The 15,420-nt window shown below is 30.5% G+C and overlaps 2 protein-coding genes and 1 pseudogene across 2 annotated transcripts; 1 reads left to right on the top strand and 2 right to left on the bottom strand.

The window, feature by feature from the left end:
- Positions 1 to 1,925: 1,925 nt before the first annotated feature.
- Positions 1,926 to 4,027, bottom strand: WRKY46 (WRKY transcription factor 46). The gene is made up of 4 exons (NM_001365760.1): positions 3,806 to 4,027; positions 3,413 to 3,721; positions 3,114 to 3,230; positions 1,926 to 2,276 (listed from the first exon to the last, which is right to left on the bottom strand). The coding sequence occupies exons 1-4, from the start codon at positions 3,878 to 3,880 to the stop codon at positions 2,016 to 2,018; spliced, it is 762 nt and encodes a 253-aa protein (NP_001352689.1). The 5' UTR covers positions 3,881 to 4,027; the 3' UTR covers positions 1,926 to 2,015.
- Positions 4,028 to 8,892: 4,865 nt separating this feature from the next.
- LOC101268491 (chlorophyll a-b binding protein 3C, chloroplastic-like) lies at positions 8,893 to 9,673 on the top strand (annotated as a pseudogene).
- Positions 9,674 to 10,649: 976 nt separating this feature from the next.
- Positions 10,650 to 12,740, bottom strand: LOC101268207 (CBL-interacting serine/threonine-protein kinase 5). The gene has a single exon (XM_004245161.4). The coding sequence runs from the start codon at positions 12,325 to 12,327 to the stop codon at positions 10,966 to 10,968; it is 1,362 nt and encodes a 453-aa protein (XP_004245209.1). The 5' UTR covers positions 12,328 to 12,740; the 3' UTR covers positions 10,650 to 10,965.
- Positions 12,741 to 15,420: the final 2,680 nt, after the last annotated feature.

The raw sequence follows: 15,420 nt of genomic DNA, 5'->3' as shown, positions 1-15,420 counted from the left end.
CCTAAAAGCATGCACATGTGATAGTACATCTAGTTTAGATTCTCTAAAAGTACATTTTTTATATTTGCCAACAAAAGGTGACATGAAACCTGCAGGATATGTACAATGTCAATTCTTACTCCCTAATAATCCAACGAAGAAATCTTTCAGATTTGATTCAAAAAATTTTGTCGAAATTTTTGATAAACAAGGTGAGTTGTGAAGGATACAAAAGTGATGAAATTGTTGTTGGACAAATAATTTCTTTTGTGAATCTTCAAGTTTATCGAAGATTCTTTCAATTTTGATTCAAGATTGTTGAAAATTTCGAGATTCAAACTTTTTCTCCTAGTTCATTGAAGATCCTCAGTTTGATTCAAAAAAATTGAAAAATTTGAGTTTCAAAATTATTCTCCTAGTTCGTTGAAGATCCTTTCATTTTGATTCAAAATTATAAAAAATTTAGAAAAGATACATCATGAAGATTCTTTCAATTTAAATTGATAAGTGTTTTATTTCTACTAATACAATAAATAAGAAATTGTTGCCTATAAGATTTTAGGTTTGAAATCGATATGTTATTGTTTGATAATTGTTATATTATCGGATACATTTAGTATGAATTTGAATTTACATATCATGCCTAAAGATTAGTGCATGATACATTATTATTTATGTATTGTATTTTGTTTGGAATATATATATATATATATATATATATAAGTACCCTTTCTTGTTCCTGACGAATGATTGATAGGAACGGATTGCCCGGGCTTCCCTGCATCCGATCAACTCATACCTCCCAGCCCTGTAACTTCAACTTAGACTTAGGGCTGGCCTTGCCTCATTCTTGAAGCTACATTCTCTTCAATCCCTTTCCGGAACCAGCCCTAGACCTCTTCTTTTTAATGTTTTCCGGAGCTATTTTTTCAGTCGCAGGTGCTGCTACAACTAATTGGTATATATATATATATATATATATATATATATATATATATATTAGAAAGACATTATGCCTGTAATTGCTCCAAATAGTATGTTTTTTGGCGTGTGATACATAAACTTTGTATTATGTATCATGTACATTTATATTGAACATGATAAACACTAATTGAAGATTCAACAACATTAGTGTTATGTATTAATACCTTAAAAATGAACATGATACATTGAATAAAACAAAGACTATTGTAGCAGTTATGTATCGAATCAGTGATAATAATTTAATAATCAAAAGAGGCGAGATACATTGGAAGTAAGTCCAAAAAATTGAAAGATCGAACCAGCAGAATGAAGTGTATCAAGATCGCCATTAGAAATTTCTGAAACCATTCCAAATACGCTCCAAGATGAACTTTATGCACTAGCAATGTTTTGTCACCCTATTTCATAAAGAGATTGAGAGTAAAAGATTCAGTAATTTTTAAAAATGATTTTTAAAAAAATAATAAAAGAAATTGAAAATTGAAGGATTGAAATAAATCTACTTCTTGAATAACTTGAAATCATTAGTTGAAAGAGAAAAAATTAAAATTAAAAAATTGATTAATGAAAGTAACTATGGAGAGATTTGTGGAGTGAAAAAAGGAAGGAAAATCATGAGTAGCATATTTCAAATTTAATGTAATTACAGAGTATCTTAATATTTAGTTGATACATAATGATAAAAAAGAGTAACTATGTTCAATATAAATTGATAATTTATAAAATTTGATGGATATTTATATTTGATACTAAATGTCCATTAGTTGAACATGATACACAAATTGTTCGTCACCTTTTAAAAAATAAAATATACCCTAAACGTTACTGTGAAATACATTTATACTACTTTTGTAAAATTTAAAAAAAACATATTATTTTGATGAATAATGGCTTAGTTTGGTCAATACTTTCATTATCTAACTAAATTTCATGAGCAACTAACTAAAACTAAAACTAACATGTTACTCCAATATATAATACAATAACAATTTAATCCTCTCAACAAACAGTAATTTTGTGTCATTTGAAAGGTAATTAAATCATCATATAATTCAAAAAAGTAATCCTGAGATGGCTGTAGCAACTGTAGCTGCAAAACTAGGATTCTTCGACAACGAAGACGCCATTTGTTCGACTAAATATTGTTGTTGCACTGAATTTGTGTTGATGTCTTTCATGAATTTGTTCAAAAATGTTGGATCTGTTGTATTCACTAATGGCACTGTTATTTCAGCTTGAGGTGGTTGGGGATGATTGTGTTCCCCTTCATATGTAGCTACTAAAATTGATGCATCTTTAACACTTCTTTGTACCTATTAATATAAAAGAAATTTAGACAACACAAAATTAAATACTTAGTATAGTAATGTTATTTCATTTCTATACTCTTATGTTAGGTGGGAACATTAAAGTAAACACATCCTTTTCCAAGCATTTACTCCTTCTAGTTCATAGCCGAAGCGGGGATTAAGTGTTTTGGGGTTCTAAATTTTGTTAACAAACGTCAATTAACTTTGTTAGTGATTCATAAATTAATATACATAAATATTTAATTAAATTTTTAATACAAGTGTAGGGTTTATGAAAAAGCTACTGAGTTCGTCCGAACCCATGAAGCTCCATCTAACTCCATCTTTTGTCTTCTATTTGTCATGTTTTTATTTGCACAACCACTAATAAAATACTTCCTCTATTTTATATTAATTGAATTTTAGGCTTTTTTTATTATTTAAAATAATTAAAGTATTCAAAGTTCAAGGTTTAATTTTTTTTCAAAATTTGTCTCTTTCTTAATAAAATTTGATATTTTCTAGAAGACAAGTTATACCGATGAAAAAGACAATAGTGGAAAGTGTATTTAAATTATATTCTTCAATATTTTTATGTGTACACTGCCTCATAAATTCAGTCAACATTTGAGGGAGAATCAACTAAAAGCATAATTTGAATAAATTATCTTTATTTACTTTTTTACTTTAATTTAATTTTATATTATGTTGTTTTTCACTTCATTAATATCTATCTTTATTTATTGAGCAAGGGTAAAATTGAAAATAAATATTTAATTTTTAAAAATGATAACTATTTTAAATTAATTATTTTTAATAAGCATGATAATTAAAATAGAGAGAAGGGAGTAGTAAACTAACCTTTTTCTTGACTGGACATGATGGTGCAAATGAACACTTAAAATAGGCTCTTGGAGAAGGATTATCTCTTGTCACTTTTTGACCATATTTTCTCCAATTATATCCATCTTTCACCACCTGTATAAACCCAGACCAATTAAAAAAAATATATATTAAGATAAGGATGATATTTTATTTGTGTTCAATTGAGAGTATGACTATTATAAAGAGTTAAATGATCGATTCTACAAAAGACATAGTTATTTTATAATGAAATGTTGTTATAGAGAATGACGGTTAGAAAAATCTTTTGAACTTACTGAAGTTTGATCGGAGGGATTAGTTTTAACACAAACAGTTGAAATATTAGTTGTGATTTCTCTTGGCATCTTTGGTGATGCTTCTTCAAAATTGATGTATGAATTATTCACACAATAATCTTCTTCAGCCTTTCTTTTTCTTGATAATAATAATTTAGAGTTGTCTTCTTCATGATTTGAGTATTTTTGTTGCAACTCAATTATATGAGTTTGCAAAGAATTGTACTTTTCATACAAACTTGTTAGTGTTGTTGCTAGTTTCTTGTTCTCCTCTCTCATCCTACTCAATTCTTCATCCAACGTCTCACGCTACATAAAATCAAATTACATGTTATAGCAGGTAATCTATCGTATTTACAAGAAAGTGACACAATAATACAAATTTTTACTTACCGGTATCGGACTTCTATTGATGTTGTGCAATAAGGGATTTGTGTTAAGGTCAATAAAAAAAGACTTGTTTCCCATACTTGTGTCTATGGAATATAATCTAATTTTAATATTATTATTTTTTTCTCTCTTTCTATTTTTGGTTTTATTGATGGAATGAAGAGAGGAATTGGGTAAGATTGGTATTTATAAGGGATAAAGAAAGTGGGAGTAATTAAATATATTTTTTGGTCTTCGGATGGAAGGGAAAGTGCAAGGAAATTGAGGGTATATAAAAGTATAGTATTAGTAATTGCGTATTAAAAGACTTCACTATGGAGGTGACCATTTAAAAAGACTTGGTGAAAGTGAAATGTACTACTTTCAAGATAGTCTATTTTCAAGTCTTGGTCAATTTTCATTTTTATTTGATCAAGAATTGCTAATTGCTTATTTAAGTATATATCTCCACCATTTCAAGTAATGATAGCCTCTTCTATTTATTTTATATACCCTTAAATTGGACCTTTTGCTTCCCTCTTACTCTTTTGCATCTCTTGTTATAAGAAGTCTTGCATATCTCATTATTAATCATCAGGTCCTTTTGTTATTATTAATTTCAATTTCGACTGTTCAATATTGGATGAGATTACTATAAGAAAACTGTGAACTACACATATATATTTTCTGAGAATTAGTATGAAAATTCGCATGAAATTTATTTTTCTGCGAATTTTCATACTAAATCTCAAAAAAAATCCTCATGTAATTCACATTTTTCTGGTAGTTGATTAGTCTTGCTCTAACATCATGTTAAATTAGGTCTTGGATCTAATTCATACACTAAAAACTAGCTCATAAGTAGAAGAGTTGTCTAAACCTTATAAAGAGTGTGTTCATTTTGTTAACCATCAATGTGAGTCCGAGCCAAACCCCATCACCACGAGAGATGAAAACCTGAGTGGATGGTTTATATCTTAAAAAAAAAAAGGGACCTTGTTAGAATCTGTGCATCCACAACAAGTCAATGGACCATGTCTCTTGACACACAAAAATGTAATAGTTGTTCAAGGGAGTAAAACCAAGGCCTGTCTCACAGGATTTTCAAAACCGTTTAACTAATCTTCACAAGCAAAAGGAAACCGGTTATACAAAATGTGAGAAAAAGTTTTTAATCTCACTATCAAGCAATAGCTCTATTGCTTGATGAGCCTAGTAGATATTACTCTACCCACTAAGTTATCACACTAGACAACTTAGGATTTTCTAAGCAATCTTACAGACTGCCCACTAAACCATCAACCTACTAGTGATTTAGAATTTTTCTAAGCAACTCACAGGTTGCCCACTAAATTAGTTAAACTAACTAACTTAGAATTTTCGGATCAAACCACACTGATTTCTTTATAGTTTTAGGATCAATTCACAATGTAAGATCGGAAGAAAGTACTTTTAAACAACTACGCACTATGTTCGCTTGAGCTTGAGTTGTTTGGAATATTTCTTCTTCTTGATTTTCTAAGCCTTTGCAAGAGTTCTTGAATGTGCTTTTTCAAGTTGCAAAAACCAAGTGAAGTGTATGAAGATGTTGTCCTTGTATAGAAAGATCACTATCCTTAAACCCATGCCATTGATTAAGATTTCTTACGCTTCTGACACTGTTGGAACCTGTGCACGAACTATTTGTACTTTCTTCAGCTGGCAGTCAAAAAACAGTTTGAGCTGAGAATCAGATATTTTCATAAGATTTTTGTTTTTTGTCAAATCATCAAAACTTCAAATAACAGACCTACTAAGAATCTAGAATCTAATATATTAGTAGGTTAATTTCGTGGAAAAAGACTTAATTTTGACAAGTAGTGGTGACGTCCATTATTTTGCATCACCCAAATGACGTAAATGTTGCAATGATTCAATTTTTGCACCCTCTCATGACTTTTGCTTGTTTTCTTCAAAGTCTTTTCTCGTGTATTAGAAAAAAGTAGTTAAACTATTCTAGATTTTAATTGACAATATAATAATTACGAGTGGCAAATCAAATGGAACTAGCTAGTAAATTGACAATAAATAACTATTCTTGTAGCTACTAGCTAACTATTTGAGCCTAGGATATTCTAAAAATATTTCATGCTGTACATTATTTCAATAAATTAGAGCTAGATTATATTGAAGTAAGAAAGACATAAAAATATACAAAATAATCTACACAAAGTCTGTTGATGAGAAATGAGAATGATCTCATGTTAGGATTGAGACGAGTATTTTGGATGCCTTATAAGGTTTGAACAATATTTCTTTCATTGAGTTAATTTTTTGAGATGCAAGTTAGGTCCAAAATTTAATTTCACATAGTATCATAATTAAATTTATTAGGTCCGGTACAAAATCCTCCACCGTATAAGGAGTTGTGAATATACTCTCGATTCTTGAATGTCTGGCGCGCATTGGACCGATAGTAAACTGCGAATATAATATGTTCTGGTTTGAGGCAAGGGGAGGTATCGATAAGAATGATCGAGATAAAATTGCTGAATTTCTTATAACGCTGACAATTCTCCTATCACTCAGACAATTATGTTTTTGAAATATATATAATTTAACACCCATAACCAAAACATCTCTAAATAAAGAATTCTAAAGCTTATACATGATCAATACACCCAGATAAAGAATTCATTAATAAAAAATTTTCAAAAGAAGACTTTAATGGAGAATGTGACATGATTAATCCACTCAGATTACACCTCAGCAGAAGGACAAAGTCATAGTAGTTGCACAAAATAAGTCACTTTTTATTTAAACATGAGTCTTACATGATATTTTAAAAATGGAAAATCATTAGCGGTATAATCTCTGAGTTAAATGTCCTTTGTTTTCTAATTATTACTTGTCTTTTGTGGCTACCAAATAAAGTCTTTGATATTTCTAAAGTCATTTTGAAATAAAGTTTTAATATATTTAAGTCACGTAATACAAGGATGACGTATGTATCGTGACGTTTTCCTAGGATTTAAATGTGAACATTTTTTTTTTATAATAAAGCTAGTAAAAAATTTACAAAATAAAGCTGTAGATAAAATCACAATATAAATCAAACGTTTTTTTAATTCAAGTTGTGAAATGAACAGATGATGTTAATTTTTACTTAGATAGTGTTAATTTTCATTTTGCTAAAAGCAAATCATGATATTTTTCCATGATTGAATGAACTAGCTAAGCTAGTAAATTCTCCGCTTTCTCCATTTCATAACAACTACGTTGACAACATGATTAACATGCATCTTTTAAGTGGAGGAGTATGAATTCATGTGAACTCATGTTTTTTTCCCCTAAATCATTTGATATTTAAAATGTTTATCAAATTATTCTTCAAAAAGTAATTTATTTTTCTCTTTTTTTATAAATATATTAAAAATTAAGTGGGATCAAAAAGGGTAAAAGAGAAATTGTATCTTTAATTACTTAATATAAGAAAATGTGACATTCTTTTTGAGACTGACCAAAAAGGAAATGATGCCACGTAAAATGAGACGGAGCGAATATTATTTATAGAATTAAGCTTGGGGTACCTTTTTTCGCTCTTTCTTAGTTTGGGTAAAAAAAAGTTGAGGTTTGACATATTGAAATTTCTATCTACTTTTATCACCATATTATTTTATATGATCAAACCATATTTCTATATAAGAGATTTTGTACTAATTTGGGATGGTGTAGATTGATGATGACTGATAACAATGATTTATGCGCCGATTTGGAATGGTATTGACTGATGATGGTGATTGTAGATTGTATCTTATGATATATTAATAACGGCAATGATTAGCTGTGGTTATTGATGGTGTTGACTAATAATTAGTAATGAAATGAAATCAATAACTAATGGCCATGGTGAATGACGATGATGGTTAGCGATATTTAATAATGATTACTGATGGTAATTATTGATAAATATAAGTTGATGTAATAATTGTTGGTGGTGATCATGAGTATAAATAATGGCTAATCGTGATTACTATTGATTTTGGTGATTGATGGAAGTGATGGACGTTGTGGATGGTATATGGTAAATGATTGACGGTAGTCGGTGCTGATAGTTATATTTTACAAAAATGACAGATCACTGCTACTATATCTACTTTCATTCAGACTCATTAAGTAATTATAAATAAATAAATAAATGCATTTTAAAGATTAAGATCTAAAGATAAATGTACACATCTTAAAAACAAACAAGACTTAAAAACTGAGATATGAATGATTAAAATTAAGAATTTTATTAAGTGCAAATAATAAGGCTTAATAAATTACGTGGACAATTTTAGATAATTGTAATAGCTTAAGGCAAATATATTAAAGAGCATCTTTCGCTATAGCAAATACAAAAATTATATTTGTATGTTATAGTTATAGTTTGCATAATTGCGCTCCATAACAAATATAAATATGTATATTTCGCTATACATATACAAAAGAAAACAGTTGTATAATCTCTTTCTGTTTATACAAATACAAAAGATCAATTGCATAATCTGTGTTTGTATAAAACAAGAAAGAGAGGAAGACAAAAGAGAACTAATCAGGGTTATATTTGTATTGTATAATTATATGTGTATAACACAAAAATATATGTATTTGCATGTGTATATACAATTTTCTCTCACTTTATACAAATAAGACCGCAATTTATACATTTTTATTTGTATAAGTGAGAGAGGCGAGGGAGAGACTGCCGAGTGAGGTCTGGAAGAGGGGAACGAAAATATATGTATTTGTACAATTTTCTCTCGTTCCATACAACACAAACACATTTGTATTGCAATAATCCACAATCACACGTGGCAACTATGTATTGGCGGTAAGAGAGGAAATCAACATTGAGTTAGATTATTTTTTTTTTAAAAACATATTATAAAATGAACAAGAATGCAAGAGGATATATACAGATTGGAATCCACCAATGAGAAAGCAGATATAGATATTCAAGGATATGGATATTGGGCCTTTATATACAGTTTGGTGCAAGGCCCATACAACTCAAGCCTCAAATCAACTCCTCTTGTTCATTTTTTCTTTTATAAAAGTGTGTGCACAAAGTGCATTCTCATTCTACTTTTACAATGGCTCTTTCTTCATCTACATTTGCTGGAAAGGCAGTAAATCTTCTTCTGAAATCACCGGAAATGGAAGATTCACCATGAGGAAGACTGCCGCTGCCAAGGCCAAGCCTGTCTCTTCTGGTAGTCCATGGTATGGGCCTGACCGTGTGAAGTATTTGGGCCCATTCTCTGGTGAATCCCCAAGCTACTTGACTGGTGACTACGGATGGGACACTGCTGGACTTTCAGCTGATCCAGAAACTTTTGCTAAGAACCGTGAGTTGGAGGTTATCCATTGTAGATGGGCCATGCTTGGAGCATGCTCTTGGTTGTGTATTTCCCGAGCTATTAGCCTAAAGTTTGGGGAGGCTGTTTGGTTCTCAAATTTTCAGTGAGGGTGGACTTGATTACTTGGGGTCCATGCACAAAGTATCTTGGCCATTTGGGCTTGATGGGAGCCGTTGAGGGTCACCGTATTGCTGGTGGGCCTCTTGGTGAGGTTGTTGATCCACTTTACCCTGGTGGTAGCTTCGACCCATTGGGCCTTGCTGAACTCAAAGTAGAGGAGATCAAGAATGGGAGACTTGCTATGTTCTCCATGTTTGGATTCTTTGTTCAAGCTATTGTCACAGGAAAAGGCCCATTGGAAAATCTTGCAGACCACATCGCTGATCCAGTTAACAACAATGCATGGGCTTTTGCCACAAACTTTGTTCCAGGAAAATGAAGTAGACTCATCTAGCCCTATTGTAAATTACTGGAGATTATATATGAACTTTTTTATTTGGTCTTCAAACATTGTCTAGTTCCATAATATTATTTTATGTTTACATTTTGCAATAGTAGTATGAACTTTCAACTTAGATGTATTTGCATTATATATCATTAATAGAAAATCCCCTATCAAAATAGTTAGTTGGTTTAGAATATACAAGTGCTCAAGCCCTTACAAAAAAAATTAAGATTATGCTCTCATGTAGACGACATTCTTGACCAGCAGTGACATGACTACAGATTTAATTTAATACAATATTTTAGGAGGGTTTGGGCATAGTTTTCATTTTATTTGGAATTTACCGAATTGAAGTTAAAAATAAAGTTCTATATGATTATAACATCAAGTTAAATTTAAAATTTGCATGATTAAAAACAGATTTTTAAATTTAAAAAATTATTATATTTTCTAGTTTGGTAGTAGTTGGATGATCGTTATTTACTACAGATATATAAAAATAAGAGTTTATTGTAGTTCAAAATTCCCTCTATTTTCTCATATGCTAAACAACCTAACTCCAAAGACATAAGCAATCTCATTAGCTTCCAAAATTAGCAAAATAATAGAATAAAAAGATATCATATTCTTAATTTGTAACCAATAAATTGGTTCCAATTGGATGATTTTTGTTTTTTTTTCTTGAGTTGGTGTGGTAGCTAAAACTCAGCCAAACAAATTTAGGTGCTGATTAAATTGACAAGTTGAATGAGAGGTGGCATACATAATTAAATATTCTTTGAATACAAGGTGTCACATTGTCATGGAAAATGAGATGTTGCTTAATTAAATAAATAGTTGAACCCACATTATATTATCTCTTTGTGGATGGAGTCATGTGGGGTGTTGGAACTCCCTGTTGAAATACTTGTAAATATTGTTATTTTTATAGTATTAATTTACTCGATCAACACATATTAATTAAATTCTTTAAGAACCTAAAGAAATTTAAACAGCAAAATTTATGAGTTCACAACTAAGCTAGCATTTAACCCATAGATTTTGATAAGTTATCTTCATATATTTATTGACCATGAATTAATTGATATCAAATCTGAACAAAATGTCCAACTTACAAATAGATAAAGGGAGGTGAAATATATCCCTTTGAAGAAAATCCCCTACAAGCTTGGATTAATTGTGCTTGAATAACTAGAGGAAATACGACATGCAAACAATACAAATCTGAAAGTGGTCAGTATAACACACAATATAATGTACAAATCATCAGTAACACGAATATCTCCGATGATATATTTCAGCGAAACACAAAAACACAAAAAGAAGAGGGAGAAAAATGCACATGTACCAAATGTTTATTGCTCCAAGTCCTGTTTGTTATCAATATCAGCATTTCCAGTACCTGTCCCTTGCCATGTCCAAACAATGTCCTTCAACGCAGGCCTAACTTCCTCTTCACAAAACTTGTTATACTCCAAGGTGTCGCCGGAGGACTTAGAGAGCTCGACCACGGTGACTTCCGGGGCCACCTTGAACACCTCAGCGGTCACCAACAACCGCCCTTTTCGTCCTTCCTCGGGGCATTGCATCTTTAACTTGAATGGTTTTACCCTATAAACCTTATACCTCATAACTTTAGCCATTTTCTCCATTTTACGGATAACATCCCGGGCAGTGCTCCTTGAAGTGAACATGGATGATGCCTTCCCTTTGATCTCAAACAAGCTAGACAAGTCGAAACCAGAAGACATGGATGAGATCAACTCGAATGCATTGAAAAATGCAGGGGATGAAGGGGATTTCCTTAGGACCCCTCCTCCTTGTTTGCTGCTCATTCCTTCTTCAACATGATCATTTTCTAACTTTTGAAAATCTTGGATTGAAAAAGCCCGTGGCATGGCGAAATCCTTCCTAAACCATGGAACCCTCATGATACCTTGAATAGTGATCCTCCTGTCTGGATCAGCCATTAAAAGTTTAGATATCAAACGCCTCGAATCCATTGAAAACCAAGGAGGGAACTCGAAATACGCCTTGAAGATCTTCTTGTACATGTTCATCACATTCTCATCTTGAAATGGCAAGTAACCAGCTAGAAGCACATACAAGATAACCCCACATGACCAGATATCAGCCTTTGCACCATCATAACCTTTTCTCCTTAAAACCTCAGGAGCAACATATGCTGGTGTCCCACACTGTGTATGAAGCAAACCATCATTTCTACTCAACTGCTCATCAGGCAAAGCCGATAGCCCGAAATCAGATATCTTCAAGTCCTCATTCTCATCAAGGAGTAAGTTCTCAGGCTTCAAATCGCGATGATAAACACCTCGACTATGACAGAAATCAACAGCACTTATCAACTGTTGAAAGTACTTTCTTGCTGTATCTTCTTTAAATTTGCCTTTGGATACTAATTTTGCGAAAAGCTCACCCCCTTTAACATACTCCATTATGAAGAAGATTTTAGACTTTGTCGCCATGACTTCTTTGAGTTCAACTATATTCGGATGACGAACCAGCCCCATCACTGAGATTTCTCTTGTGATCTGCTCCATCATTCCTTCTTTTTGAACTTGATCTTTTTTTATCACTTTAATGGCTACACTTTCCCCTGTTTCCACTTCTTTACCATAGTACACTTTCGCAAAAGTCCCTTTACCTAATAACTTTCCGATTTCATACTTGTCAAACAACAATTGTCTCTCCTCCATATCGCTGACAAAATGCTAACTTCTTCACAAGAACAGAGGATTATTTTTTTAAATATATTGAATTACAAATCACAATAGGCATTGAATAGAAATTGGAACAGCGGAAAAGACAGCTAATTCAATAATCAATCTTTTCTTCAAGTTGAACTTTCAAAGTCACAAGTTGTTTGATGTCTACCTTCACCAAAATAACGACAATAATGAATATTAAGTTAATTTTTGAGTTTAAAACCAAATATTAAAAAAGGAAATAATGTGAGGTGCTTTAGTGGAGGCCACAAATTCAAATGATTTATTTAGATTCGCATAAAATTTATTTATTTAAATGGATGATTTTTATATTATAAAGATTTGAATTTGAAATTTTTAAGTTAAAGGACGGAGAATTTTATCCATGTGATATCGAGAGAGCTTAATGTGCATGAGAATGAATTTGTTGTGTAAAATGTAAAAATGACTTTTTTTAAGGATTTATCTGTTCACATTATTTGGTTCAGATTTGGTGGAGGAACCTCATTGTTTTCTTCCATTGCCAACTATTTCTCTATTGTTTAATTTTCTTTTGTTTGATCCAGCAATTATTTGATTTTAGCATATCTGTACTATTTAAGAAAAAAAAAGGGGGGGACTAAGAAAGAAATAAAAATAAAGCCAATTTTTTTATAAAAAAAAAAAAATAACGACTAAATGTAAGATGTAACAAAGGAATGTTTGAAAAGTAGATACTAGATTTAATTGAATTTGAGTGTTGATTGGATAATTAATTGGTTAAATCCAATGTCCAATTGTGTCAAAAGTCTTATTCTTACTTCACCTCGATGGTTCAGTCACCATGCTCTTAAAGTTTATACGCGATAAATAAATAAATAGCCTTTTGAAATCATGACATATTTAATTATATATTAGTTTAGCTAATTAATAAGCTTAATCATCCACCTGACCTTTTAAGCTCGTGGTAATAACAAGGTAAAATATTTAGGGTGAACTTAAATCAATTTTACTCTATTAGTTTATAATATTATGTATATTATCATTTGGTACCTCGTAGTACATTGAGATATATTTAATTTAATTTAGGTGTAATTTGTTATTAATACATTGTATCCAAGTAAATTTTGAAAATAGAGGTAATAGTAGTATATATGATAATGAAGAATGTCTAATTATGTAGTTTTCCAAAATTTTATGTGACCGATTATTTATATCTTTATTTAATCTATATTTAGCGCTTCAAATACATAATTTTAAAAGTTAAAATTCACGAAATCAAATCTGACACAAAAATATTATCTGAAATTACATATAAAATATTTTTGCTTAAATCCAATCAATATTATACACGAGTAACTCACCATATATTTTCAATTAGCAAAGCATGTTCAGAAATTTGAAAAAATCAAAAATATTTTTTTCTAAAAGTTCCTCTCACTCTTGGTCTATTAGAGAGGGGCATGGTATACCTCAAATGTGAACATGCAACCCATTACTACAGCCAGGAATTAATTTGTGTATTAAATTTGAATCATCGGGATTCGAAGTCATTCAATTAAAATCGATATATTACTTGTATAATTATTAATGAATATATTAAATATTAGCTATCGGAGCTCTTTCTCAAAATGGATAGATGGTTCATTGGTCTAAGGGCTTGTTTTCAGCACTAACGTCTCTAGTTTCCAACTTCAAGTCATTAAAATCTAGAAAATCATCAAAGTCAAGGTTTAAGGTAAGAAAATTTCCATGTGTATCATTTATATATTACTGTTTATATAATATGTCATGTATATAATATAGATGCGCATGAGATACACAGAATATATACAAGATATACACATAAATGTATACACTACTTATACACGTGATATACACAAGATTAACGATGGTGGAACCATATCTCTTCTCTCAAATCACGAGTTCCTAGTAAAGGATATCTAATAGATGAGAGAAGATTTTCATTCTCCAATGTAAAGAAGGATGGGAATTGAAGAGAACTAACGAGGACAGGAAAGAAATAGTACTTTGATATTTCCCATATTCGATTGGTTAAAATATTTGAAATACATTTTTCTAGAAAGATAAGTTTCTTAAACTGAGGAAACAAAGTAACTCTCCTAGTGAAAGTAGGAAAAACAATCTTCACAAATGACATTCTGTAACACACTAAGATTTATATTGATCGTAAAAAAAGAAAGCACTGCAAGCTGATTAAAGAACAAAAGAAAAATAAAAAAGAGAGATTTCAAACTACTAATACAAAATAGTTAATTAAAAGAAAATAACATAACACTTTAGCCTAATCCGATAAGATAGTTCCTCCCTACATATAAACATCTTTAGTGCATATATTCATTCATTAACTAAGGCCAAATATAATTTAACAATATTATCAATAGGATCTTCTATCATGACTAGATTTGTAACTGTTACTTTGCCCCTCAAGAGAATCTTGTTCACAATGTTCAACTAAACATGTTGGATGATGAGTTATAAAATTGGTCGAACACTCAACCCAATCTAATTTTTATTAAATATGATTATTTTATTTGTTTTTTGTTTTTTTCTTTTTTGCCATATTTTAGTATGTAATAAATATTTTATATAATTATTTATAACATATAACTTTTTTATATTAAAATTATTTTAGAATATTTTGTCAAATTTCTTTAGAGTCGATTTTAATAAAAATATTTAATTTATCCCTAACTTGTTCCACTCAACTTCTTATACCACTTCCCAACACCTATATCCATTAAGCCAACTTGCAACAAATATCTAAATACAGCTCAGTTTGAAAGGTCTCGAAGCACAAGAAAAACAGTATACTCCCTTTAATTTGAACTAGTTTTTTTTCTTTTTTTTGTGGAATATATATATATATATATATATATATATATATATATATATATATATATATAATTTGAAGTAGTTACTTGTCCTCCTTATTGAAGTTGGGATTAATTACGGAAATTTCACCTTTTAGTTTACTTATTACCATTATCCCCTATAAGTTTTACAAATTTATAAACTTTCTCATTTTTTCATGCATCACATTAATGTATCTCGCGCATCACATTATTGAATCTCGCGCATCAT

The sequence above is a fragment of the Solanum lycopersicum genome, chromosome 8, assembly GCF_036512215.1.
Source record: "Solanum lycopersicum chromosome 8, SLM_r2.1".
Lineage (NCBI taxonomy): Eukaryota > Viridiplantae > Streptophyta > Magnoliopsida > Solanales > Solanaceae > Solanum > Solanum lycopersicum.
The sequence above is the reverse complement of the archived record's forward strand: the minus strand, read 5'-3'. Positions and strand labels throughout refer to the sequence as shown.